Genomic DNA, 25,326 nt, shown 5'->3' with positions numbered 1-25,326 from the left:
TAAAAATGAAAATATCTAATTAAAAAAAAAGTAGAACCACTCACTAGCTGACAAAACACATTTATAACCACTTTTGAAGATCTGATCACAGCTCAGTTACACTCACAGCTTAGTTTGATAGCAGCTTGACCCCACACCTCCAGCGGACCATCTCAAAAGCCAGTCACTCCTGTTCAGAATAGTTAGAAACTTGCTTTTGCATTTCACATAAAGAATCTGGCATTTTTTCATTTTGTTTCCTATGAAGAGAGATCATGACTTTTTTACTAGGCTAGATATAATGTAGATTGTTTTGCTTTATTTCACTTCTAGGTCATAGTGTCTGGTGCATACATAGCTCCTCATGTGACTTTATGTCAAGCTTCAGAAAAATTAAGTGCTGTATAAAAACAAGCTACTACCTTAGTATTCTCCTTTTCTTACCTTCTATTTTTCCACTTACATTTCAAGCTTATGCACAGTCTTTTCTGTGCTGCCTTGGAAACTAACTCTAAATTACTCTGTTCCAAGTCTACAAAACTCCAGCCGCTAATTTACGGTTTTATAATGCGTAGAATTCAAAGTGTGCAATTCCCACAGTACAGTGAGAATGATTATTCAAAGTTATTATGGCACACTCATTCTAGCACTTAATAGGCATTAATTTACTATAACATGCTAATGCAATCACAGGCAATCATCTGACCATAGCCCTCATAATGTAAGCTCTTTGCAGAAAGGGCTTTGATTGTCTGCAGAGCCCCTGGTAGACAGGCATTGCAAAATGCTGGACCCTGAGGGCAGATTTGGGTTCTTTAGTAAGACAACGATACAAGGTAAATAAAGGTAATAATTATCTGGATAATTAAAAACTAATAAGCATGAAACCTCCTGAATCTATGCTCAATTTGGACCCCAAGCACTAAGGTACAGGCATCCACACAGAAAAGCGTATTTCTATTTATTTATTTATCATATGTATATATTTATATTGTCATATATATATTTATTAGATGAAAAAAAGCCTTAAGTATTAGTCTGGAAAGCCAGTGCTCAAAATAGTACAAAGCTTGGGAGAAGTACGGTAAGCAGCAGACACTGATATCTCTGGCTGAGTAGGAAAGAAAAGGAAATACAGAGGAGAGGAGAAGCCTTCACTCCATTCACTGGGCATTCCTTCTGTAAAATTTAATAGCCAGCTGAAAGACTACAGCTGCAATTTGTTAGGAGCTAAACAAGTTTTGAGCACAAAGGTCCATGTCCTTGTACAGTTAGTACTTATATCTTCAATCTTCATTTTTAAAAGAACAACATTGTCGCTTACTAAGACATCCTATCTTCTTTGGCTTTGGTGACTAGTATTTTTCCTGGAGAAATGATTTTTTTTTTTTTTTTTAATACTGCAATTAATTCAATCATAGCTGTTCACTGCAAAAAAGAGAACTGAATGTCCTCTGGATTAAAGAAACCACCCTTTTTCTTTCTTTATGTCTGCTTTCCCATTTTATTTCTTTTTCCCCCTTTCTTTCCTATCACAAAAGTTTGCTCCAATAATTCAATTTCACTTTCTTTTCTGAATCCCCTGTATATTTCAGCATCTATAGCTGGACTAAATTCAATAGTACAATACTACAACTCAACAAAGTATGACAACAGTTCACACAAATTCGTGCCTCAACAATGATTAAATCTTACTGTGTTCACTCCTCCAAGCTTCTCAGTTGCCTCAGAGTAAGAACCTAGCAGCCCAGGGCCCCACGTTGGCTACTTTGTAAGTACAGAATTTTACAGTGTAGGCACTTAAAAATCAATCAATCAAACAAACAACAACAAAATAATTAAGGTAGACTTATAGTCCTACACCAGCATTTTGAAGCTCAGAATGGGAAGAGCACTTACATAGCTTACATTATGTTTTGATTATTCATTTGCTTACAGTGTTAGTTGAGTTTCCATTTAAATGTAAACCACTGTCAAAGAGAGGTGATGAAGCTCCACTGCTGTGATCACTGGATGGTCCAGGGGAACCTGGAAATCAGATCATGAAAAATAATTGCTAAAAATATAGGTATATATCAGGCAATATCTATTCCAGCTGTAAAACACAGGAATAATTTTTAATATAAATCACCAAACCAGGCCAGAAGTACTACTTGTACTTTAGAATGACAGCCAATAAAATGTGTCTGACCATATGCTATACTTTATGTCTAGAAAGTAAAAAAGTAGCTAGATGTCATTTTATAGAGGCTGTGCTCATGGGAATTATTTGTATGCTTAACTGTTTGCAAAATTAAGCCTTTTTTCACCGAGAATGAGATATTAAAATACAAATAAGAAATTCAGTTGCACAAATCCTATTAATTTAATGAATAAATTCCCCATTGAGTGTTGAAAGTCTCACCATAGAGCCACGGACTGTATTTTTAAACAAAGCTATTAAGAAACTCTGAGGCAAATACTAACTGTACACATACATACACTTTATTAATGGATATATATTTTTTCTCAAAATACCAATTACTTTCAAGAATGATGCACCTTCTCAAACTGAGAAATTAAAACCAGTCATCTTGAAATGTTAATACTATGTTAGTATGTTAATATTACACAGTTATATTCCTCAAGATAGCTCTTTCTTTAGCAGTTATGCATCATGATCTTGCTTTAGTAGTTAAAGTGACTCCGGGAAAGCTTAATACTTTTGTAACATACAATAATGGAAACAGCACAAAGTCACATCACTGTGTAGTTTTTGCTGAAATATAAAATGTTAACATATAGCACCAATAATATACAATTACTGTCAGACAGCACTTGGTCTTATCAATAAAGCACATAAAATCAATTTCACAGAATTATATTCATCATCACTGAAAACTCATTTTTCCATGTGAAGAAGTCACCTGAAATTGCCTGTAAATCATTTCACATTAATAGGTCTGTCAAGTCTAACATCACAAAAGTCAAAAAGTCATTCTTAGTCATATATTTTTGTATGTATCTATTCCACATATCTGAAAGATTTAGCAAAATGGGACTTAATTCAACAAAAGCTCGATTTCTCTGTAACAAATCTCTGTCAGTTCAGTGCCGAGGTCTCAGAATTATACACTGAATTCTGAAGTTTCATCATGTTTTCATTTGAGGCCCTTTCTGTACAGCGTTAGATGTATCTAGCTACAACATTTTGTAGCTACTATATATGTACAGTAGACTACAAAAATCTATGTTCAGACTCACAGATGACCACAACGACTTTCTGGAACAGAAGAAAATTTCTAATTTTTTAAAACAAAAATAATGAAATAAAAAGTCTGGCATATTCTCCACTGAATAGTCTCCCTCTTGGGGAGTCCCACTGTCTCCAACAGTAGACAACTGTTACGGGTCCATGAGTCAATCAGATTCTTGAAGTGGAATTACCCTCCCTCTTCAGCAATTTAAGCATATCAAAGGACTTCAATTTAGGTATTTTCAAATCTCTAAATCCAGTTTTTACCATAATACAAAATACTACATTAGAATACTTTTTTTTTTTTTTTTTTAAGTTGAGAAAACTGACATCCATTGAAAAGGAAAGCTAAGAATAAAAGGTTAAGGACCAAATTTCCCTCCTCCCACAGGGTCCCTGCAGACTTGCTTTTCAGCTCAGCAGTGTCCTTTGGTTTTCTGAGTCAAACTACACAGGCTCTTTCAGGCTCCACTACCTCCAGCACTTGATTGCAAGCAAGTTCACAAGTCTTTTAGTTTGCTTCCTACCTATTCTGCCTCACTCACTCATGGACTACTCTTTCATGGTCTTGTTCATTTTACAAGCTCCCTCTGTATATGCTCAACTGCTTTCGTGGCAGGTGCAGTGCTCTCATCTCTCCAAGGAGCTCCATTTGCCTCCCCACATGGCAGCCCCAAAGCAATCAGGTAGTCTTTCCTCCCTGTTCTTAGAACAAACCACAGTATGTACATACACATGATATACACGATACAAAAAATAGTAACACAAAGTAGATCTTGTACTGTCCGCTACTGTAGCCCTTGCTAAAGTAGATGAGATTCCAAATCAAGTGTTAGGTATCAGTCCAGACTCTGGAACTAGTTCAAGTAGTTCAAGAAAGACTATCAAAACAAAGTGTTTACATAAAATAAAACATCTGTTACAACTCACCTCTACATGACTACAATACAGTACCCTGATGGGTACCGATGCTGGAAAAAAAGTATTTGGTATGTTGTGAGATTTCTAGCAAACATTATTGCCTAGCTCTCCTCTTATCCCACCCGCACCATAGTTAGACAGCCAGCCTATGAGACATGCAAACTTACACTGTGACTGGCATCATCTCTCTGAGTTGCTTATTCTCAGCTGTGGCATTTTTGTTCTTTTGAGAAGGCTGCGTTAGGAAGGATCATGTGGGTGAGGAGAAAATCTTTGCCTGATCTTTACCTGAGCAATAGCTGAGTGTGGTCAGAGGAAAAAAAATACCTTACCCTGTATGGCGAGAAGGGGTCAGAGAGAGAGAGAGCGAGAGCACGAGAGAGAAAGCGTGCAAGGGTATAGGAGTCTGCAGTTCACAAAAGAGACCGAGATGCCCCTGGGGGTAGCAGGAAAAAGGCAGGCAGAACTTCAAGGTGAGGGAAAGAAACTTTGTGAGGATCACAGGGGATTTTGCAAAGCGAGCGGTAACTCAGGAAATCACCAAGCTAGCTGACACTAAACCTAAAGCAAGAACTTATTTGCAGGGGTACAGGTAGGAGTTGTTAATAAATCCTTTTATATTCTTTTTGACAGAATCCCTGAGATTTTTCAATTTAAAACATTAGGTATTCTACTACTCATTTTAATAAAGCCTGGATTTTATTTTTAACTTTAAAAGCCTTAAGCTTTCTAGACCTAGAAAGGTCTCTATTAAAGTTCTGGTCAACTCAGAGTCCCATCAACAGGTGGTTTTTTATCTCAGTCAGTGAATTACACCAGATCTCTAAATAACAAACAAAACCCCCGAAATGCAAGAAAGCATATCAATGTACAGGGAATAGTCAGCAAGACTTTATCCTTTACAACAATTTGTCTTATGATCAACATTGCTGAATGATAATGGAGACCTCTTGTATATAAATAAAATCTCATTTATCTAACTTGCTAATTATGTCATAGGCAAAAAGCTCATTCCAGAACAACCTCAAATTTAAAATCAGCAAAACACTCGTGGTAATTTTTGATTACACTACAAGCTTTGCCATTTCCGAATATTCTGATAATTTGGTATGACTATCAAAAAGAAAAATTCTGAAGAGAGCCTGCTTTATCATAAAATGTCCTGAGGGGTCTTCCCAGCAGCAATGAATGCTGTCTAAAAAGGTCCTATGAGCCCTGCTCAGCTCTGGAATGGGTAATGGACTTAGCTTCAGAGAATACTTAATGACAGTACCCAAGAGCTGATGCCATAATTATTCTGTAACAGGCTAACAAATAACCCTCATAGCCACTAATAACTTCCTGACCCAGCTCCAAAAACCAAAATTCCTTCCTTTGGTTTTCAGAAACACAAATCTATGCTCTCTCTAGCTGACAGTGACCTTAGGGCAAACCACAGGCCATGGGAAGAGGAATCATCCTAGCCATGGAGCCAGACAACCCAGTGAAGCAGACAGTTAATGACCCTACTGGCCCATGCTAACTTCTGATCCGGGCATGATAGCTTTTTGAGAAAGAATTATTTGCCCTATGCAAAATTATGCCAAGCATTCTGTAATATTTTATAAAATTGCTGATCAATTTCCTGTGGCAGAGAATATTTCCTGGCATAATTTAATTTACTGTTATAGGCAGTCTCGTAACATTCTAGTAAGGGCCAAGATTGACTGTGAAAGAGACAATGATCAATACTGGCACAGTGCCTCCTACAAACACAGAAACAAGCAGTCCTTGTCCCATCCTTACGTGTCAGTTAATCAGCAGCCATGTCTAAACCCATGCCAAATCCTGTATTTGTTGTTTACAACCCATGAAGGAGTGAAGCAACCAGAAAAATGTGGTGAGAACTGTAGGAAGATACTTCCCTGCTGTGACATCTTGTGCTTCTCCTATCCATGGCATGAGATAGCGTAAGGAAGGAAGAAGTATGAGAAAGAAGCAGGGTCGGCAGATGCTACTCCTGATAATGTACTTACAAGAAATATTAATAATACTAGATAATAGGAAGAGACAATATGATTGCATTTGAACTGAACACACCACAGTACTAAAACTGCCAGCATAGGAGCTGGTCTGAATGCTTAAAGGTAGGGCACCATGAGCCTGAGTCTTCTGGGATGCTAGGGAAGGCCAAGATGCTTCAGATGTATGCATGTATATACTGAAATCTTGCCTGTATTGTGAGTTGTTAAGTACTTCATTGCATAGCAGAATTGCTGCTTAGCTTGTTATATGCACCACTGATGCTTCATGACTGGAATTCCCTTTTGTGCATGGGCTAGTGAAAAACTCTTCTTGAAATGGGGCGCTTTGTCCCACCACTGCTATTCTCTATAACTTCAGTGTATGGCCCTAAACCAGACCTATTTTCAATAATTTTCTACACCTTATTTGCTTATTTCCTCACCGAAATAATGAGTATTATGCCAAGTCACTTATCATCTCACTCACTGAGCTTGGTTTCAGCCTGTATGGGATGGCTGAACAGAACATCCTGGAGAGGAGCAAGCTGAGGTCCAGCTTCAGTTCCGAAGGGTCATTTCTTAAGTTCCTCAGCTGTCTGATCATATTGAGTAAATCCTTTTGTTGAGCATTTAGCATAGGAGTGAAGATGGGGGTTCATGCACGGGACTAGGCAGGATAGTACAATGCTTGCCAAACATTTTCTCATGCTCTGTGTAAAGGAGGCAGCTCTAATAAGCTACCCAAAATAAGCCGTTTGTATCCAAGATGTCTGCTTCATTTAAGAAGAATTTCTTCTCTGCTGTGCTTGTTGATAGTCTGTGATAGCTTGTCTAAAATGGCACAGTCCTCCCTGTTCCAAACAGGTCTTCTTTGAACAGCAGTAACCAGGGGCAGACTCCAAATGGTGCCACCTGGCCGCAGGCTGTGAAACAGGCCCTTTGAAAGAGAATGAAGGTTTTTATAAGGTGAAAGCTCCTGGTTCAAGTGTTCATGGAGGCTATTTACCTACAGAAGTCTTGCATGCACCTCTGGTTGCACAGAGATAGAAGATGATCTGGTATCCCTGTTAATCACTGCTTTCTCTTTCCAGAAATAGCACTTTATGGAAGCAGTGCCATGGTCTCAGCCTCCCAGACAGGAATGGCTGCAGTGCCTCCTGGTGAGAAAGGCGATGCAGGAATCAGCTAAGTTCCTCTTCTCTCCTATGATGTACCAGGAGGGCACCATTATTCTCGGACCTGAGTGAACTCCTTGTGAAGGTGGCAGCTGTCTCACGTGGAGTGTGTACTGGATGTAAGCGGCAAGGTTTTAGGGGGTGGGGTGGCTCCAGGGGTTGGAGATGGTCAGGGGCTGCCCTGGGCCAGACACAGCCAGTTCCAGATGGCTCCAGCAGAGCCACTGCAGGGCACAGCTGAGCCCAGCAGCCAAGCTGGTAGCACTTCTGGGAAACTATTTAAATAGTTTCTTAAGAAAGGGCAAGGAATAGGAGTGAGGAAAAGTGTGAGAAAAAAATCATACGAACCTCAAGGTCAGAGAAGAAGAAGAGGGAAGAGGTACCCCAGGGCTTGGAGCAGAGATTCCCCTGCAGCCCATGAAGAGCAGCTATTTCCTTGCAGCCCAGGGAGGACCATGTCGGAGCAGATACCCACACTGCAGCCCATGGGGGAGCCCACGCTGGAGCAGGTGGATATGCCCTGAAGGAAGGTGCAGCCTGTGGGGGATACATGCTGGAGCAGATTTTTCCTGAGGGACTTTAGCCCATGGAGAGGACCCATGCTAGAGCGGCCTGTAAAGGACTGCAGCCAGTGGGAAGGACCCACACTGGAGCCGGGTAAAAGTGTGAGGAGGAAGGAGTGGCAGAGAGGAACATTGTGTGCTGACTCCAACCCCTCATTCCCCATGCCCCTGCACCACTTGCAGGGGAGTTAGAAGAGTCAGGAATGAAGTTGAGCCTGTGAAAAGGGGTGGAGGGAAGGTTTTGTTCCAGTTCATTTGCCTTTGTTTCTCACTGCCTGACACCATTTTAATAGGCACTATGTTTAATTAACTTTCCCCAAGTTGAGTCTATTTTGCCCATGATGGTAATTAATAAGTGATCTCCCTGTCTCGTTCTTGACCCAAGAGCTTTTTCTTCCTATTTTCTCCCCGAGCTCTGTTTGAGCAGGGGGAGTGAGCGAGCGGCTGGGCCGGAGTTTGGCGCTTAGACAAGATTGACCAACCACAGGTTATAGAGCCTGTGTTATAAAGTGTGTATGTAATGTCAATCAACAAGATGAGACAACATTGCTTGTAGGACTGTCATAAACACAAATGAATATGGCCAACAACGCAGAAACTACTGGTAAGACCCTGCTAGCTTGCCAAAATCATGTCTAAGCTTAGATATAGTTATGCAAGGCATTATAGATATTAGTCTATAGTTGTCTATAGGTAGATAGTCTATAGGATAGAAAAGACAAAACCTGAAGTTTCATTATAAGGAACACTGACCAGAAAAAGATCTCCAAATGTAAACAGAAGATTTCTTCAAATTTAGATTCACTTTTCAAATGGAAATGATATGCAGTAAGAACTGAAATAATGGTTTTAGCATGAAATGGATAGTCTAGCTTAGTATAGGCCCTTCAAGTTTGCTTTTAATAGGTGTAAGAATCTCGATGAAATGACAGATACTCCTCTAATGTCAAGAGCTAGACCTGTAAGACCTATAATTCTGCTGAAATCAAGAAAAAACAAGTACATAGTTGAGTCCAACTTACATAAAGCCCCAAAACAAGACACACTGTAAATCTGTTTTGCTTAGTTTGGAAAAAGAGTCATATGTAAGATAAACTGGTGCAAAATTATGTGGTCTGATTAAGTTAGCTGATATATTATGTACACTTTTCTGCTTGCAACATTGATTTCAAGTGTCTTGAACATTTATATTTGCTAACCAGGAGAACCAAAACTTTACCTCATCTGTGTTGTTCACAAACAATTTACTATTCTTAAACTACTCACTTGTCACATCATAATTCTGCTCTTTGACAAAAATGACATAAATATCAAAGTAATTTATGAAATATGCATACTTAATGTTATCAATTTGTTTGGTAAGTGTCCTGACAATACCTTTCAGTGTGAATGTATGACTCAAATGTTTGTAAACACTATTTTATTGTATTCAGGCAAAACTTCTGTAGAAAAATTGTCAGATATCACCCATGACTGTAATGCATTTTCATGAGGTTTTCAGTTTTATTTTGCATAAACTATACAAAAGCAGTCATGCCGTATGCATTAGATTCTTACACGTTAAGCAATAAAGCACACACACAATTTTCTATTTCTCCCTGTAAAACGCTCAAGGATTGAATTCCTATTTCTGTCACTGTCACCTTATTATGAGAATACTGCAAAGAGGAAAACAAATTACTCCTATCCGTTAATTTCCTCTTACCTAATGGGAGCTTTAAAAATGATGGAGCTTCCCTGAGGTACTGAACAGTGATGGTAACTTCATCGCCAGCATTTCGCAGTAGGTGTACCTGTCAGTGTGACAAATAACAGCTACTTAAACCAAAGAACCACCAGTCATGGAAAGCACATTACTTACAATGAAATCAACATCTCTGTTGATCTATAGTAAATTCAGTATGAACATTTCTGACTGGGAGCGAAGAATATCTTGAGGGTCAAGCCACACCAATGACGGATAAGAGTAGGCAAGACCAATGGAACAACCTGAATAAATAATTTGGTGGGCAACTTGAAGCTGAACAGAACTTCTTACAAACAAATTGATTTTATAAAACCAGCACAGGGTAGTAGGGAAATATGTGTTTATGTAGATATAATACATTAATTGTGGTAGATATAATACATTAATTGTGTGTGTATACACATAAACAGACACATATATTAATACATCATGCATAGCTTAAGTAATCTTAAGATCTTAAGTATTTGGTTTGATTCAGTTAGGTGATGCATTAAACACATTTCTCTCAAACACAGTCTTGATTTTTGTGACTGTCTTCATTATCGCTAAGTATTTGCTAAACAGAAGGGAACACATATACACATATATATGTGTATAGACACATGTATTAAAACATCAGAGTTTAAGTAAAGGCATAGCACACTACCGCACAAGGAGCTTTTTTAAATGTAGAACTTGAAATAACATCTTCGATGGAACTCAATTCCTATTACAGGGGAGAGGTATTCCACAGTTTCATATCCATGACGGTCAGGAAACAAGTGTTGCGTTTGGCTTGTACGTGGCCTGCAGGCAGGATCTGCAGCCCTGATCCCATTCATCAGAAATGGATGCTAACGCCTGCGGCCTCTAATCTGAGCACAACCAGAGCATGCATCTATCAAGCAGAAAAGTAACTATCTGCAGCAAACTGACTCCTATAGATGTATTTACTGGTCTAACGTACTTGGAGGAAGCTGGTGCTTGTGTTGCTTCAGACCACTATTTTAGCACAATGCCACATTGGCCAACATCACGAGATGTGGCATTACCTCAAACATTATAACCCTTTCCCTTGTGCATCTGAAATAATGCTTACACCAGCTCACACTTACATGAAAACATCGAGCTTATGCCTAAGAGATATGAAAACCCAGAACAGGAGAAGAAATCAAGTAAGCAGTCCCACAGGTTAAGAATTTTAGGCTATAAAATATTCTGGAAAAGAGCGAGCAAGAGAACTGACCATAAAACCCCCAACACTAACACTGAAGAAAACATTGTCTGGACAGGGACATATTCTGATTTGGTTGATTAAGTGAGCAGACACACGGAGACATTCAGTCTCCGGTTAATGAATTTGTCTTCCCAAACTTCATTAATATCCGCATTAGGCCTTGAAATGAACTGATGTTCTCCTTCTAGCCCGGCCACATCAACTAATGACTTTGCACTATTTATGCTAAATTACATTGCAACGGAGCCTTCACAACTACATCAAGCGCTTTTAAATGTGACCAAAATGTTTATAAAAGACAGTAAATAATTTTTTTTGCCACACTGTACTGATAGAACCACTGAATTTTGGAGTCATTGACCAACAAAGCTTATTTGGAAACATTTTCTATGAGTGCATTTATAAAGTTAACAAATAATGAATTACTTTATTCTCTTTAAAAAAAAAGTAATTATGAAATTACCCATAAGCACTTGAAACACCAGATACGCTTCACTTCGTAATCCCCTGCATAATCAGGTAAAGCATATTACTATTATTAAAAAGAATAGTAAGTTGTTTAAATTCCTGACCCTTACCTGAAAGTTGATTTGGTACCAGAAGCGGACAGGCATTTGGCCTGATCCTTGAAAAAACATCCCAGCTCAGGCCAAGTGTGCATGGCTGCAAAAAATTCAACAAGTAAATGTCCCGCAGGCAGCTGCACTGACCACTGCAGCATATGGGGGGCAAAAAATGCCTGGATTTGAAATTAGGAAAGTAACATGCATTATTTGTTTGTGTATGGGGTGCTGGCTCCAGCCGGCTCTGACCAGCCCACCATAGGGGATGGCTTGTGGTGGGGGTAGAGGAGCCGGGAAGAAAGAAGCTGAGCCTGGGAAAAGGGGTGGGGAAAAGCTGTTGCTTCATTTTTTTTTGGTCTCTGTTTCTCACTACCCAAATCTATTTTAATTGGCAATAAAATTAATTAATTTTCCTCAAGTCGAGTCTGTTTTGCCCATGATGGTAACTGTTAAGCGATATCCCTGTCTTTGTCTTGACCCACGAGCTTTTTCATCCTATTTTCTCCCCCTCTCCTGCTGAGGAGGGGGAGTAACAGAGCAGCTGGGTGGGCATTTGGCTGCTGGCCAGGGCTGACCCACGGCTGTGGGTTCCAGACAGTTTTCAAAAACAAAACAAAACAAAACAAAACAAAACAAAACAAAAAGCTAAAGAAAGAAGTGCAGCTATGCTATCCACACAGTCTAGGTTCAGTGAATCCAGCCTGGGTGCAACAGTGCCAAAAAGGCAATATGGTAGGCAGAGAAACGGACACCCATTGTATTCCCTTCCAAAGAAAAAATGCCAGAAATTCAGTATCAAGGTAGTAGGAAGTCAGAGTTGGCAAGAAATACAAGATCCTCTCACCAAATGCTGCTATATCTTGTGAAATCATTTTACCTGTCACTGTGTGGTAAATATATCAGTAATGATGACTTCAGCTGAACAGGGAGCTAGGGTTGCAACTTAGGGAGAAAAAGAGGATTTATGGCCTTTCGAAGGAAGGGCAGGCCACTTATGAGGACTACAAAGAGGTAGTGAAGCTATGTAGTGAAAAAAATTAGGAGGGCCAAAGACCAACTAGAACTAAACCTGGCTTCTGTTGTCAAGGACAACAAAAAAAGTTTCTATAAATATATTAGCAATAAAAAGAGGACTAAGGATAATCTCTGTACTCTAGTAGACGAGAACAGTAACATAGTGACCACGGATGAGGAAAAGGCTGAGGTACTTAATGCAGTCTTTGTCTCGGTCTTCAGCAGTAGGACCAGTTGTTCCCTGAGTACGCAGTCCCCTGAGCTAGAAGACAGGGATGGGGAGCAGAATGAAACCCCTGTAATCCAAAGGGAAATGGTGAGGGACCTCCTTCAGCATCTGGAGATACACAAATCTATGGGACCAGATGGGATCCACTCGAGGGTACTGAGGGAGCTGGCGGAAGTGCTCACCAGGCCACTTTGCATCATTTACGAGCAGTCCTGGCTAACCAGGGAGGTCCCAGCTGACTGGAAGTTGGCAAACGTGACACCCATCCACAAGAAAGGCCGGAAGGAGGATCCAGGGAACTACAGGCCGGTCAGTCTGACCTCAGTGCCTGGGAAGGTCATGGAACAGATCATCCTCAGTGCCATTACACGGCACATGCAGGAGAACAGGGTGATCAGGCCCAGTCAGCGTGGGTTTACAAAAGGCAGGTCATGCCTGACAAACCCGATCTCCTTCTATGATAAAGTGACCCACTTAGTGGATGAGGGAAAAGCTGTGGATGTTACCTAACTGGATTTTAGCAAAGCTTTTCACACTGTTTCCCACAGCATTCTCCTGGAGAAACTGGCTGCTCATGGCCTGGACAGGTGTACTCTTCATTGGGTAAAAAACTGGCTGGATGTGGCCAGAGAGTGGTGGTGAATAGAGTTAAGTCCAGTTGGTGTTCAGTCTCAAGTGGTGTTCTCCAGGGCTTGGCGCTGGGGCCACTTCTCTATAATATCTTTATCAATGATCTGGATAAGGGGATTGAATGCACCCTCAGTAAGTTCGCAGATGACACCAAGTTAGGTGGATGTGTTGATCTGCTTGAGGGTAGGATGGCTCTGCAGAGGGATCTGGACAGGCTGGACTGATGGGCTGAGGCCAATGGTATGAGGTTCAACAAGGCCAAGTGCCGGGTCCTCCACTTGGGTCACAGCAACCCCATGCAGCGCTACAGGCGTGGGGCGGAGTGGCTCAAAAGCTGCCTGGCAGAAAAGGACCCGGGTGTGTTGGTCAACAGACGTCTGAATATGAGCCGGCAGTGTGCCCAAGTGGCCAAGAAGGCCAACAGCATCCTGGCCTGTATCAGGAACAGTGTGGTGAGCAGGACTAGGGAAGTGATCATCCCCCTGTACTCGGCACTGGTGAGACCCCACCTCGAATACTGTGTTCAGTTTTGGTCCCCTCACTACAAGAAGGACATTGAGGTGCTGGACTGTGTCCAGAGAAGGGCAATGAAGCTGGTGAGGGGTCTGGAGGACAAGTCTTATGAGGAACAACTGAGGGAATTGGGGTTGTTTAGCCTGGAGAAGAGGAGGCTGAGGGGAGACCTTATCACTCTCTACAACTACCTGAAAGGAGGTTGTGGAGATGTGGGGGCTGACCGCTTCTCCCTGGTGACAAGTGATAGGACGAGAAGAAATGGATTCAAGTTATGTCAGACAAGGTTTAGACTGGATATTAGGAAAATTTTTTTCACTGAAAGGGTTATTAAACATTGGAATAGGCTGCCCAGGGAGGTGGTGGATTCGCCATCCATGGAGGTGTTTAAAAAAAGGGTAGATGTGGCACCTGGGGACATGGTTTAGATGTGGTTTGGTCAGGGTAGGTTAACGGTTGGACTTGGATCTTAAAGGTCTCTTCCAACCTCAGCAATTTTATGATTCTATGATTAGTGTAGCAACATCAGTATTTTGCAAAATCCAATGGATAATTTCAAAACCAACAAATTTATAATATAGTCACAATATTGTTCTGAAATATGTAATGGTTTTAAACATACGCCAAATAAAATTAATACCGAGAACTCACTTTTTAGAAAAGCCAAACAAGTGAACCATTTTAATTCTTTGACTTTGGAAAACAAGGAAGAATTTTAACTTCCTAGCAGATATAAACTTTTTGAAGAGAACTTTCAAACACAGGATAAGAACTGCATTTGCTCTTAATGAAGCAAAGAATGTTTGCACACAAGCATTTATATTTATCAAGAGATGAGAGGAGACAGCATGACAGACATACTGCCTAACATACTTTTGGAAGATCTTAGTCAAATATTATGAAGATAAATTAAATCCAAAAACTCTATGGAACAAAAGAAAACAGTAGATTAGAAACTGCTGCAGAGCGTGAAAGTTGATTTTTATTTCAAATGATATTTTGGAAAGGAACTCCAATATTAATGCTTTGATTTATAATTATGAAGCAGTAATACCTTAAAAGATACTCATACTGTATCATACTTCCCTGGAGCTACTTTGTATTCTTAGGTAGTGTCTGAAGAGGTGGTAGAATTGAACCATGCACATACTAAGAAAAAAAAAAAAAAATCCATTTCAGCGCTCACAGGAAGGTATTAACAGTAGGGAAGGTCACTAAATAATGCACTGCTCTGTGGTGGTGAAGCTTTTGCACAAGTCCAGTAAGTCCAAAACCACAAATCGAGTAGCTTTGGAGACCCTGTTGCACTGTTGCCTTACTGTAGTAGTAATATAAAAAGAGAATTGTAAAAGCGAGTGTTTGGGGATTTTTTAATAGCTGATTAAATACATTTTCTGCAGTTAACTCTGTGTGTATGTACCTTCTTGTGTGTTCATATGTATGAAAGAGAAAAGGCCATCAAAAGAAATGCTTGCTTTTCATGCTGGCTGTAATTTGCAAATTTTGTACATCTCTAAGTGCATTCATCAAGCTACAATTTATTATGCTTCTTATTTCCACTTGCATTTCTCAAGAATAAAACAGAGAGAATATTAAAAATATAAATAGGGCCTTCTAGATCTCACTTAGCTAAGTACATTCCAGAGCCTGCAGAGAAAAATATGACTCGTATTTTAGGAAAACCAAATGACCTTTGTTGCCTCATTTTTACTGTCAACATCCACTTTAGAGAAATTGTATATACTAACTCAGGCAGGCAAGTCAATGGCACAATTCATAGCTGAGGTACATTCTTTTTAAGTTCTGGTGCCTTGTGTTTACTGTGGCTTCGTCTAACCCTTCAAACATACCCGATCATTAATATTCACACTGCTCAGGGATTTAGACAAGGTTTTGGCTGTTTAAAACAGGTTCTGTCTTATTATAGATCAGAACTGTAACAGCAATTAAAATCAAAAAGAAGCATGCCTTTGATGAATGAATTTACCCATACGGTCCTTTAGCGAAGATCTATTCCAAGAGCAGAAGTCGCATCATTTAACTTTGGCCATTTAAAAGGTTCAATTTGAAAGTAGTTGTTACTATTTTTTCTAGAAATCAGTAAAGATCTTAGGATAAAAAGGAATCATCATGTGCAGGTGATCTAAATAAGGAGAATCTGGATAAAAACCTTACACTATAAACATCTGAAGTTAGATGAAATGAAACCTATCTCACATCTATAGGTGAATACTTAAGATTAAACACCTAATTTGGACTAAAAGTCTGAAGCAAAAATTCTGAAGTAAAAGGAAGTGAATCTCCTCTCCTGAATGTCTGATCTTGAGGTACATGCTTTTCACAAATAAAACACTTGAAATTCACATGAAGTGCAAGTCTCGGGGTTGACAAGTACACGGGTGGAAGATTATGTACAAGCCTGTAATGCAGCGTGCAAACAACCAAGAAGTTGTGGTAAAACATATGAAGAGAATTAGATGATAACATATAATAGTGAAAAACCCAATGAAATCTAGAGAACTAAAAGTTTTTAAAAATTCTTAAACCCTCAGAATGAAAAAGCAACAATAGCAATTAATACTTAAAATGACTCCTAGGCTAAAGCATGTTTGGAAGTTTTTTTGGAAACTTGGCGATTTCAGCTCAAACCACATCAGTAGAACTGAAAAATCTCATCTCATGCTTTTATGTCTATGAGTACCACAAAGATGCATGAAAAACAGAGACCTCACAGTACAAGTAGTCTAAAGCGACAGCAGAAGCAAAGTGGCATTAAAAAGAAGTTTATAAAATTAAAATTCAATTGCAAACAGTCTTGGAAAAGCATGAAGCAGAATTAAGTTAGTTCTTTTCCACTGGTCAATTACCAAGTGGTTTCCCGTAAATACTTCTGATTCTTATCTCCCTTAGCTTTGCTCTCTTCCTTAATGCTTAACTGGCTACTCCAAAACAAGCATTTGTGTCTGAACAATGTAGACAGATATGCTAGGAAAACGACAGTCAGTTTATTAATTCTGCAGGGACTTGCCACATTCTTTCCTTCCTCACTTATGTATCTTATCCTATCATTAGAACTAAAATTATTTTTACAGAAATCTATCATAGATATCCTGCACAATTATATAACATGACTCAAGTAACCTTTCCTTATACTTCTCTACTATACCAGTAGTATTCTCTGATATTTGTGTACGTGCCTGAAGAGATTTGTAGCTTTCATAGTCATTGAGCAAATCACAGAATGAATTATACAACTTGGTATAATATTGCTAATGAGACAACCCACTCCTTTTTTGAAAATCTGTCTGTGTCGCCCATACACGTTAGTAGCATCTTGCTGTTTTGTTTCCTCAGATTGTGATGAATAATTAGCTTAAATTATTAGCTTTCTATATGGCTACTGGAAGATTATCCACACATATGTATATATTTAAAGAAGAGTATATGTTTAAAAGGAGAATGTATTTCTATTTCACTCTGGCCTCTTCCTATTATGATATGAAAGATTCAGGGCATTAGTTTTGTGACATATCCTTACTGTCATGTTCCGTAATCTGTCTTTATAAGTGGATCGAGTTCGCTCCTCTCTCTTTTCTGCAAACTGAGCCTTAGAATATTGTAACTGACAATTTCAGAGACCCATCAGTAGCCTGCAGAATATATGCACATGCCAAAATATCTAGATATGCACAAGAAAAGCCATAAAGTATGTAATTACTACTATGACTGATTTATTAGTGGTGTCTTACCTCTGTTGTTTATTCTACAATTTTTATCCGATCCTCAGATGAATGCTTATATTACCACAATTTTGAGAAATTTTACTTTACCTGTCATTTTACAAATATATAACATAGTCTCCATTTCAATGAACTAAAATTTAAAAAGATAAGACATAGCATGGGAGAAAAGTGGCAAAGTAAAACATTATTTTTATGAAGTAGTTCCCATCCAGAATGTTGTCACTTGTAGTACATACATAGCAACAATAACGCCACAGTACTGCACTGTTACTGATACCACCCATAGATAAAAGTATTCTACTGTCATCCCTCTACTGAAATGTAAAGCCCTCAAGCAACAAAACAAAGACAGAGCTGACCAGCATCAGACATGTATGGACACTTTCTAATTATCCAGAAAAACAGAAAGAATAATGCTGAATTTACCAAGGATGCTATTAATGATCACTTCCAAAGTGAAATGAATTACTCAGAGGGATGGCATGACTGCAGATACAGAAAAGTTAACTGCAAGGGTACATGTGCAAGGAGAAGGATGGCCCTTATCGGGAACGATTTTTGAACATGCTGATAAATACTTATTTTATATTATTATGAATTAGTAATACAGATTATTAAATTACGAGTCCTGTGCAAGGTTCGTAGTTAGAAACAGCACTTGCATACCACTGAACTGGGTTTGCTATGCGGTTACCGATCAGAGGTGGAAAAGACTGGAAAATCTTGCTGACGTGATCCATTTCCTTGAATACAATATAGAGATTTCATACTTCAGAAGAAACTACAGGACATCAGAAAAGAAAGATCTTAGGTAGGCAGGCTGCAATTCTCCAGCTTGGGCTACGCATGTAGTTTGTCAGATACATCTTACTGGGACAGATGTCAGTGACTAGGTGAAACATTTACACCTTGGTGAAGGAGATTTCTAGCACACCATGAGCTTTGCACCCAAATCACTGTGCTGCTCCACTCTTTGCTGGAATCCAGAAGTTTTCATGACATTCTTGTGCTTCAGCACAAACTGGGGTTCACAGCAAGCTTTCACCACAGCTCATAAGGCACAACCTCCTCTATGGCTATAGGTATATAAAAAACTACCAAGTATAATACAAATGCACTATACACTAAGAGAAGCCATAAAGTTTTTTGTTTGACAAAGAACTGAATATAAATTCAGAGGCAGAAAAGGTATTAACTGGAGACAAAACACAAAGAAAATTAAAGCAGAAGAGGGACTGGTGCTTCTCCCATTTCTCATTGTTGTTTTTTTTTCTCCTATTATTCTCAAATGGATTTGCTACCACTCACATCTTGCCAATCAGTCCCTTTGGCAGGATGAATACCTGAGGAGTCCCTATCATGGTGGATATGCAACAGCAATCGGTACATATGTCCCAGACCGAGCACCAAAACTGTAGGGAATCTGCATCTTCCAATTAAAAAATAAAACATAGTGTTCTCTAAGAAACTAAGTCCTATTTATTATCACTTTAAAAATGTCCCCTCCCCATTAACTACCTATAAGAAAATGCAGCTTATGGAAATTTTCACAGATTTAAATTAAACTGCATTTTCTCTTAGTGCACCCAATTAGCACTTTTCTCTTATGTCTGCCTACAAATACAGTAAAAGATGTTTTGAACCACAAAGCTTCATTATTAATTCAAACAAATAACATTACTCCTGTATGATATAATTACCAGGAATTATAGACAAAAAAGGAAATTACTTAAATGTTTTTTCATTTTGTATATTATTTTTTCTACTTAATTACACACTAGTCTGTGTTTCACTTCAAAACAATGCTTACATAAATATCTGGGATGTGAAAAATGTTGAGACATATTATGCATTGGAAAATACATTCTGAGCCAAATCAGCTGTTCCCTGAAGCAATGGAAGTTTAAATATATTTGCTTAAAGCTAACTATTACCTGGAGCATGAAACCCCATCCCCGAGAAAGTAACTTTGCCACCCTTTAAAAAAATTTCAAGAATATCAGAACATCACAGGAACTTCTCTGGAAATTCGGGTCAGTCTCAACTGTTATCAATGTGATACAACTGAAAAGGGTTCAAAGCCACAGAACTCAAAATTTTAGAATAAGCACCGTGTTTTATTGCTCATCTACTGTTACGCATTATTTGTAAAAAGAAAGAATTGTATCAGGTATCAAAAAATCACAACAGACAGAAACAGCCAAATTACCAGAAAACAAACATACAATTCTTAGATTGAAACTTTATTAAATAGTTACTGACATATTTGGTATGTCAGCAACTCATACTATAGTATCAAAGTGCCACTTCCAGTTCAAATATACATACACACACCTGACTGAGCGTGACTGGAAATGCATATGTTTAAGTGGAATCAGAATCTGTAGAAATGCAAACATTTCTGTCCCAAACGCAGACCTTTTCAAGCAAACAAATTGGAGCAGTCTAACCCTGCAGGTTCACATTTTTCAAATATATTTGAAAATCTTTCTAGATGATAGTGAAGTGGTTGTGTTTATACAAACTCCAGTTGGCACAAATTGAGCTAAAAAGACTAACTGCAGGTTTTCATGTAGTCGTTAATGTTTCTTTGTCAGTATTTGCAGAGTTCTCAGAAAAGGATTTTATCTGACTAGAAGTGCCTCTGAGGAGAGAGATATCAGTCAGAAAACTTCTGCCATCATCCACTGGCAACAGCATGAAATGATGATGAAGGTAATTTCAGTTGAATGATACACAATATTTAATGAAGGGTCTCCTGTGCTACCGAGTGCAAAAGCTAAACCAAAAGCTTTTGAAGTCATCAAACCCAGTAGATCATAGGCTGCATTCTCTGATTGAGAAATTATTGACAATTTGGGCACTGCTTTCTTTTCTTACAAGAAACTTTTCCACAATGATCCCTTTGTACTCAGTCTTCCTAGTCTAATAGACATTTCACAGACATCCAGAGTTAATATAGGACATAAGAAGCAGCGTGAACTGCTTTTGGTGCCTACACATTAACTGCTGAAGTATGAGATAGAAGTCCTAGAGCTACGGACTGATCAGCTCAACAGACTGCCCTTCACTTTGGATCAAGCACTGAATTTATTTGCAATCATCCACCTGTTCACCATTTCAGGCTTAAACAATTGGGGCACCTAGAAAATAAACAAAGTTCCTCTTTTATGCTGAAATTCTTACAGCATGTAGAAGAACGTAATAGGGTAAAAGGAATACTTATGGACAAAATTCAGCACTGCTTCATAGTAATAGTACCCCTGTATGTCAGTCTTTAATGCTTTTGTTTCCACAACTCCCCAAGCATGTAAGTGCTACTACCACCATAAAACAGCAGATCATCTGAAATATTCAGTAAGCATCAGGAAGAAATTTGTGTTAGGCAAAGTTCCATAGCTGACCCTTCTGCACACTATCTCAGAACCTCAGGACACGATTCCTTGCAATTGTGCTACTGTACAGGCCAATATTTATTCTGCACAGGTCACCATAAAGTATATTCCTTTATTCAATATTAAACACTTCCTGTACTGGAAAAAAATCATTCTAACTGATGAGGGGAACAGCATGCAAATCTCATCGACATGTTACAGTCTTCTGAAGAATTAGTTTCTCTTCCCTCAGAGTACTGATTTCAGCTAGAGCCATATTCGTTTAAATACAGGGCTGTACCTTTTTCTGTTAGACTTTTTGCCATCTAATACCATATCAGACAAAGAACAAAAAAGCAAAACACCCTTTGAATTCCTGATCCAGTTCTTTAATAGTTTGGATGCAATGTGCTAGCTTATTTGCCATCTGAAGTGCATGAATACACTCCTGCTGTATGATTAAATATTTTGTCTGCTATCTGCAATAAGGAACAAGAGCAGATGCCATTATCCAGCCTCAACTGTGGCTAAACAAATGTGCCTGAAATGTTAGTGACACGTGTAAGACCCCTTTGCTTGTTTAGATCACACTCCCATTAACTCAACCTTTTGAAGAGAAACAATCCTGATGTACAGTTCATCCAGGGAGCTTAAAAGAGTTTGCTAATCTTCCTTGCGATCAGAAAAACAATTTTATTAATGAGTTAATTTTATGTGGGTGTAAGTCCTCTAAATAACTTATATTTTCCTTTCCATTTCAGGAAATTTACAAAATGCAAAATAACTGAGTTTCACTTATGTAAACAGTGTAAGTCTAATCTTCCACAAACATATTTATTTAATTAATCTATTTAACATCACAAGGGTGTACACTGACTCCTCATTAGCTTGCAGATTGGTCCTCTTAATAACATAGAGCTAGAGTATCTAGCACTCCTAGCTCTTTATATCCTGATGAAACACTGAGGGTCACCCAATATACGGTTGTGAATTAGTCAAAACCACAACACACTGTTTAGATAGGCAAAGGAAGGTGGAGGAGCAGGGGAAGAAATGAGAAAGAGAGGATACTGCTTCAGAGAAGCCAGCTCAACCAGAGCGGAAACCCAGCAGAGACACCAAAAATGAAGATATAGACTAGTTTGTGAGCAGGATGTAAGGATCAAAGGAAGCAAGAACGGACAGGTCAGGAATAACAAGGGACATCATACAGCACTGTTCCTGAATCCATCAAGTCCTGTTTTAAAACCAGGTAATTTCTTTTCCTACAAGCCCTTTCAAAGACATTCCAGACTTATCCATGGATAGTTTATACCCTTTTGTTCTTATTCCAACATTCTCCACTATCTTAAGTATTTGGTCTCCCTCCATGGTGCTCAGTTTTATACAGGTGGGAGGAGGAGATGGAAGAAAAAGCCCCTTTATTTATGACTAAAGAGGCTAGTATAATTTGTTATAAATCCTTTGTACGTCTTTCAACATTTAGAAATGCAATTAATATAAAATAAAAGGGTTAAAAGAAGCAGGTTTTTTTTTATTTTTTTTTTTAAGTTTTTTAAATCTCAACTCCTTTTACCCTTAGGAAGTACTGCTTAAAATCATAGCCGCACACTCTGTGTGCTTTATCTAAGAAGCGCTACATTTTGTGTCCACAGCTTAACAAAGACTTCAGTTCTTCCTACAGCTCCTTTGTGCCAGGTAGTTGAATTGTTCCATCAGTTTTAATTATAGTCATTCTGCTGTTGTACTTGAAGATTATGCACACTTTAAATGCTCATAATGCCAGAGTACTTGCTGCTTCTCTAACCCAGGGAATTATGTGTTTGTGAAATAGATGGGGGTAAAATAGTAGTACTGAAATCTGAACTGCTTAATCGTGGCTGCTTTCTTAACACGCTTAGAGCTTGAAAGAAAGTGGTTTTCCAGAAGTACATTACAGAATATACGTAATATTTTTAAGCACACGTTTAACACAGGTACTATAATGTGTTACTGCATTTTTTTAAATCATTCTCTGAAATTTTGCTATCCTTTACAAAAGCACTGTAAAGGTGCAAAAGGGAGCAAATTTAAATAACAAAAATGTGTTAAAGCATGTGAGTTTTATCATTTGCATGTAAAAGACACCGGAGACCAAAAGTGTAGTATAACTTGCTACTTAATGAGGAATGCTGCCAGATGCATTCAGTGATGAAATAATCTCATTTCTTAGAGCATCTGCAAACAGTTGAATTGTACATCCCACAAAATTTTAAAGTTGTACTATAATTTGCTGATACTATGTGGTTTTATTTTTATGCAGTGCTGGGATACAAAATACTTGTGGCAAATTAGCACCTGGAGAAATGAAAATAAACTCAGATCTTTTTCATCTAAGCAAGGTGAAAAACACCTTTTAATTATTTGTCTCACTATCATGATAACAGGGCTGCTATTCTACCAGCACCAAATCCCCAAGGAAATAGCTCAGAAAAATTCTATAGGGTAACTGAAAGAATAGGAAAACTATGAACAGCAGAACTTCCCTCTGCACTCTAATGTCACAAATCAGCGTTCCTGCTACTAATGTTTATTTTTTTTCTTTCCTTCTGTTACTGCCCATCTACACAGCAGCAGTTTAATTTCCTAAAATACATGGTAAGTCTTGAATCATGAAAGCAACTACATTAAACCCATTAATAAATGCTCCCTAATAAAAGGGTTTATTCATTTCTTTCAGTTCCTGTTGCAGCTCTTTGATGCATGCAGATGTTCTGCAGTTATGTACTCACCTAAGAGGTATTTGCTGTCCACATAAGAGATGACTAAAGCATTCTCCTGGGACTGACTGAGGCAATGACAAAGGAACTCTTTGAGAACTACCAAGATGAAGTTAAGAAAGCAAAATCTTCAAAAGCTTGATATCTTTTTTTTTGTCTCTCTAGTCCTAAAAATACATTAAAATGCTTTAACTAAAGAGAAACTTATTAAATGTTTCATGGTGAAAGAGTTTCTTCATGAAAACTTACTTATAGAAATGTTGCAGTTTCTAGTACAACTGTATCTGAAAACTGTGTTGTGTTTGAAAGTGATTTACAAATGCTTTCAAATCTACATGCCTGCTTTCGCTGATCCCAAATGTAAATCTCCTAGTAATGGAAAAAGCAAGCAACGGGTCTGTGATCATTTCAGCAAAATATCTAGGGCTGATGGATTCTACCTACATTGTTTCTGTCCATATGTCCACGTATAACTGGAGACAGCCTCTTAGGCTGGAGCACATCGAAGCCAGTCAAGATATGACCTCCTTAGTCCATGCCCCAAACTGCCCATTTAAAGAAATAATGGCAACAGCAACATATTGGGAAGACAATACGCTGAATCACAAACTAAGTAAATCATACTTCATATACTGTAACTAGTAATAGAAAAGTTGATAGATAAAACAGTTTACATTTCTTTTCCAATATCCAGTGACAACGTAAGTCCAGTGTTAGAAATCGGCTAGAGTAAGAAAAGTACAATACGACAAAGGTTTTGGCTTTATTCTTTCTATTTACCCTTTTTTTTTTTTTTTTTTTTTTTAAGAAACAACTGTGAAACTATCTAAGAAGAAAATTCAGAAAATGCTCAAATTATCTTCAAAAGATGAAAAGCATTTCACATAATAATACCTTGAAAAAATAAAGGGAGACTCAGTGGGTACCCATAAGGATGGATCCCCTACGTAATTTCACAGCATAGTCCTGCCAAGTTGTTCTGGAGAAATCTCCCATCATTTTCCCCTTCCTCTCCCTTCAGCTCTCATCAACAGAGAGAATCTAGAGAAAGGAAGTGATAATACCGAGGTTGTGAAAGTATGTACGTTGATTTTACTTCCTCTCAAGTTTTGATTAATTAAACTCTCTAAAAACGTATACATGAGAAGGAAAGCCACTTGAACACCAGGTTAGTCAACTGCATATTTTAAGTTTTTACTTCCTTTTTAAATTTCTATTTAATAGTCACGAGTGAGATCAGGGAAAGTACCAGCAAAAGCCCTTTCAAAAAGTCACAGGAACAGATTTTCCATGCTTTCCTACTGTTCTTCCTTTTCTTTCCTCTCTGGCATTTTCCTGAGACTTATTTGTCATCTCTCTGGAAGCACAATGGCTGCTTTGTTTGATTATTTTTTCAGGTTTCCCATGACAAAACATACACCCACACAAAAATGCACACACACTTCTCTATGCGTTCAATATAATTTTTACAGAGATTGATTTCTTATTTCCAATCTACTGCATCGGCATTACGTGAACGCATGCAATTCCCGGAAATAGAGTTTGATGTTGAGGTGATTTAAGACACTACTGCTACGTTTCTGTGCAATACCACATACTTTTCTTTAACTTACACTTACACAGGAAGATGTAATTCCAGCTAAACGTTGCGGTAATGTATAT

At 38.4% G+C, this 25,326-nt stretch overlaps 1 protein-coding gene across 1 annotated transcript in view; it reads right to left on the bottom strand.

The window, feature by feature from the left end:
* Window positions 1-25,326, bottom strand: part of SNTG2 (syntrophin, gamma 2) — a 183,847-nt gene that overhangs the window by 101,708 nt on the left and 56,813 nt on the right. The window contains exons 7-8 of the mRNA XM_009887927.1: window positions 9,582-9,669; window positions 1,916-2,007 (exon numbers count right to left, since the gene is read on the bottom strand). Of these exons, the coding sequence (XP_009886229.1) occupies window positions 1,916-2,007; window positions 9,582-9,669 (180 nt within the window). The remainder of the gene's footprint in view (window positions 1-1,915; window positions 2,008-9,581; window positions 9,670-25,326) is intronic.

Source organism: Charadrius vociferus, unplaced genomic scaffold (genome assembly GCF_000708025.1).
Source record: "Charadrius vociferus isolate BGI_N301 unplaced genomic scaffold, ASM70802v2 scaffold156, whole genome shotgun sequence".
Classification (NCBI taxonomy): domain Eukaryota; kingdom Metazoa; phylum Chordata; class Aves; order Charadriiformes; family Charadriidae; genus Charadrius; species Charadrius vociferus.
This window is presented reverse-complemented; position numbering and strand designations above follow the sequence as displayed.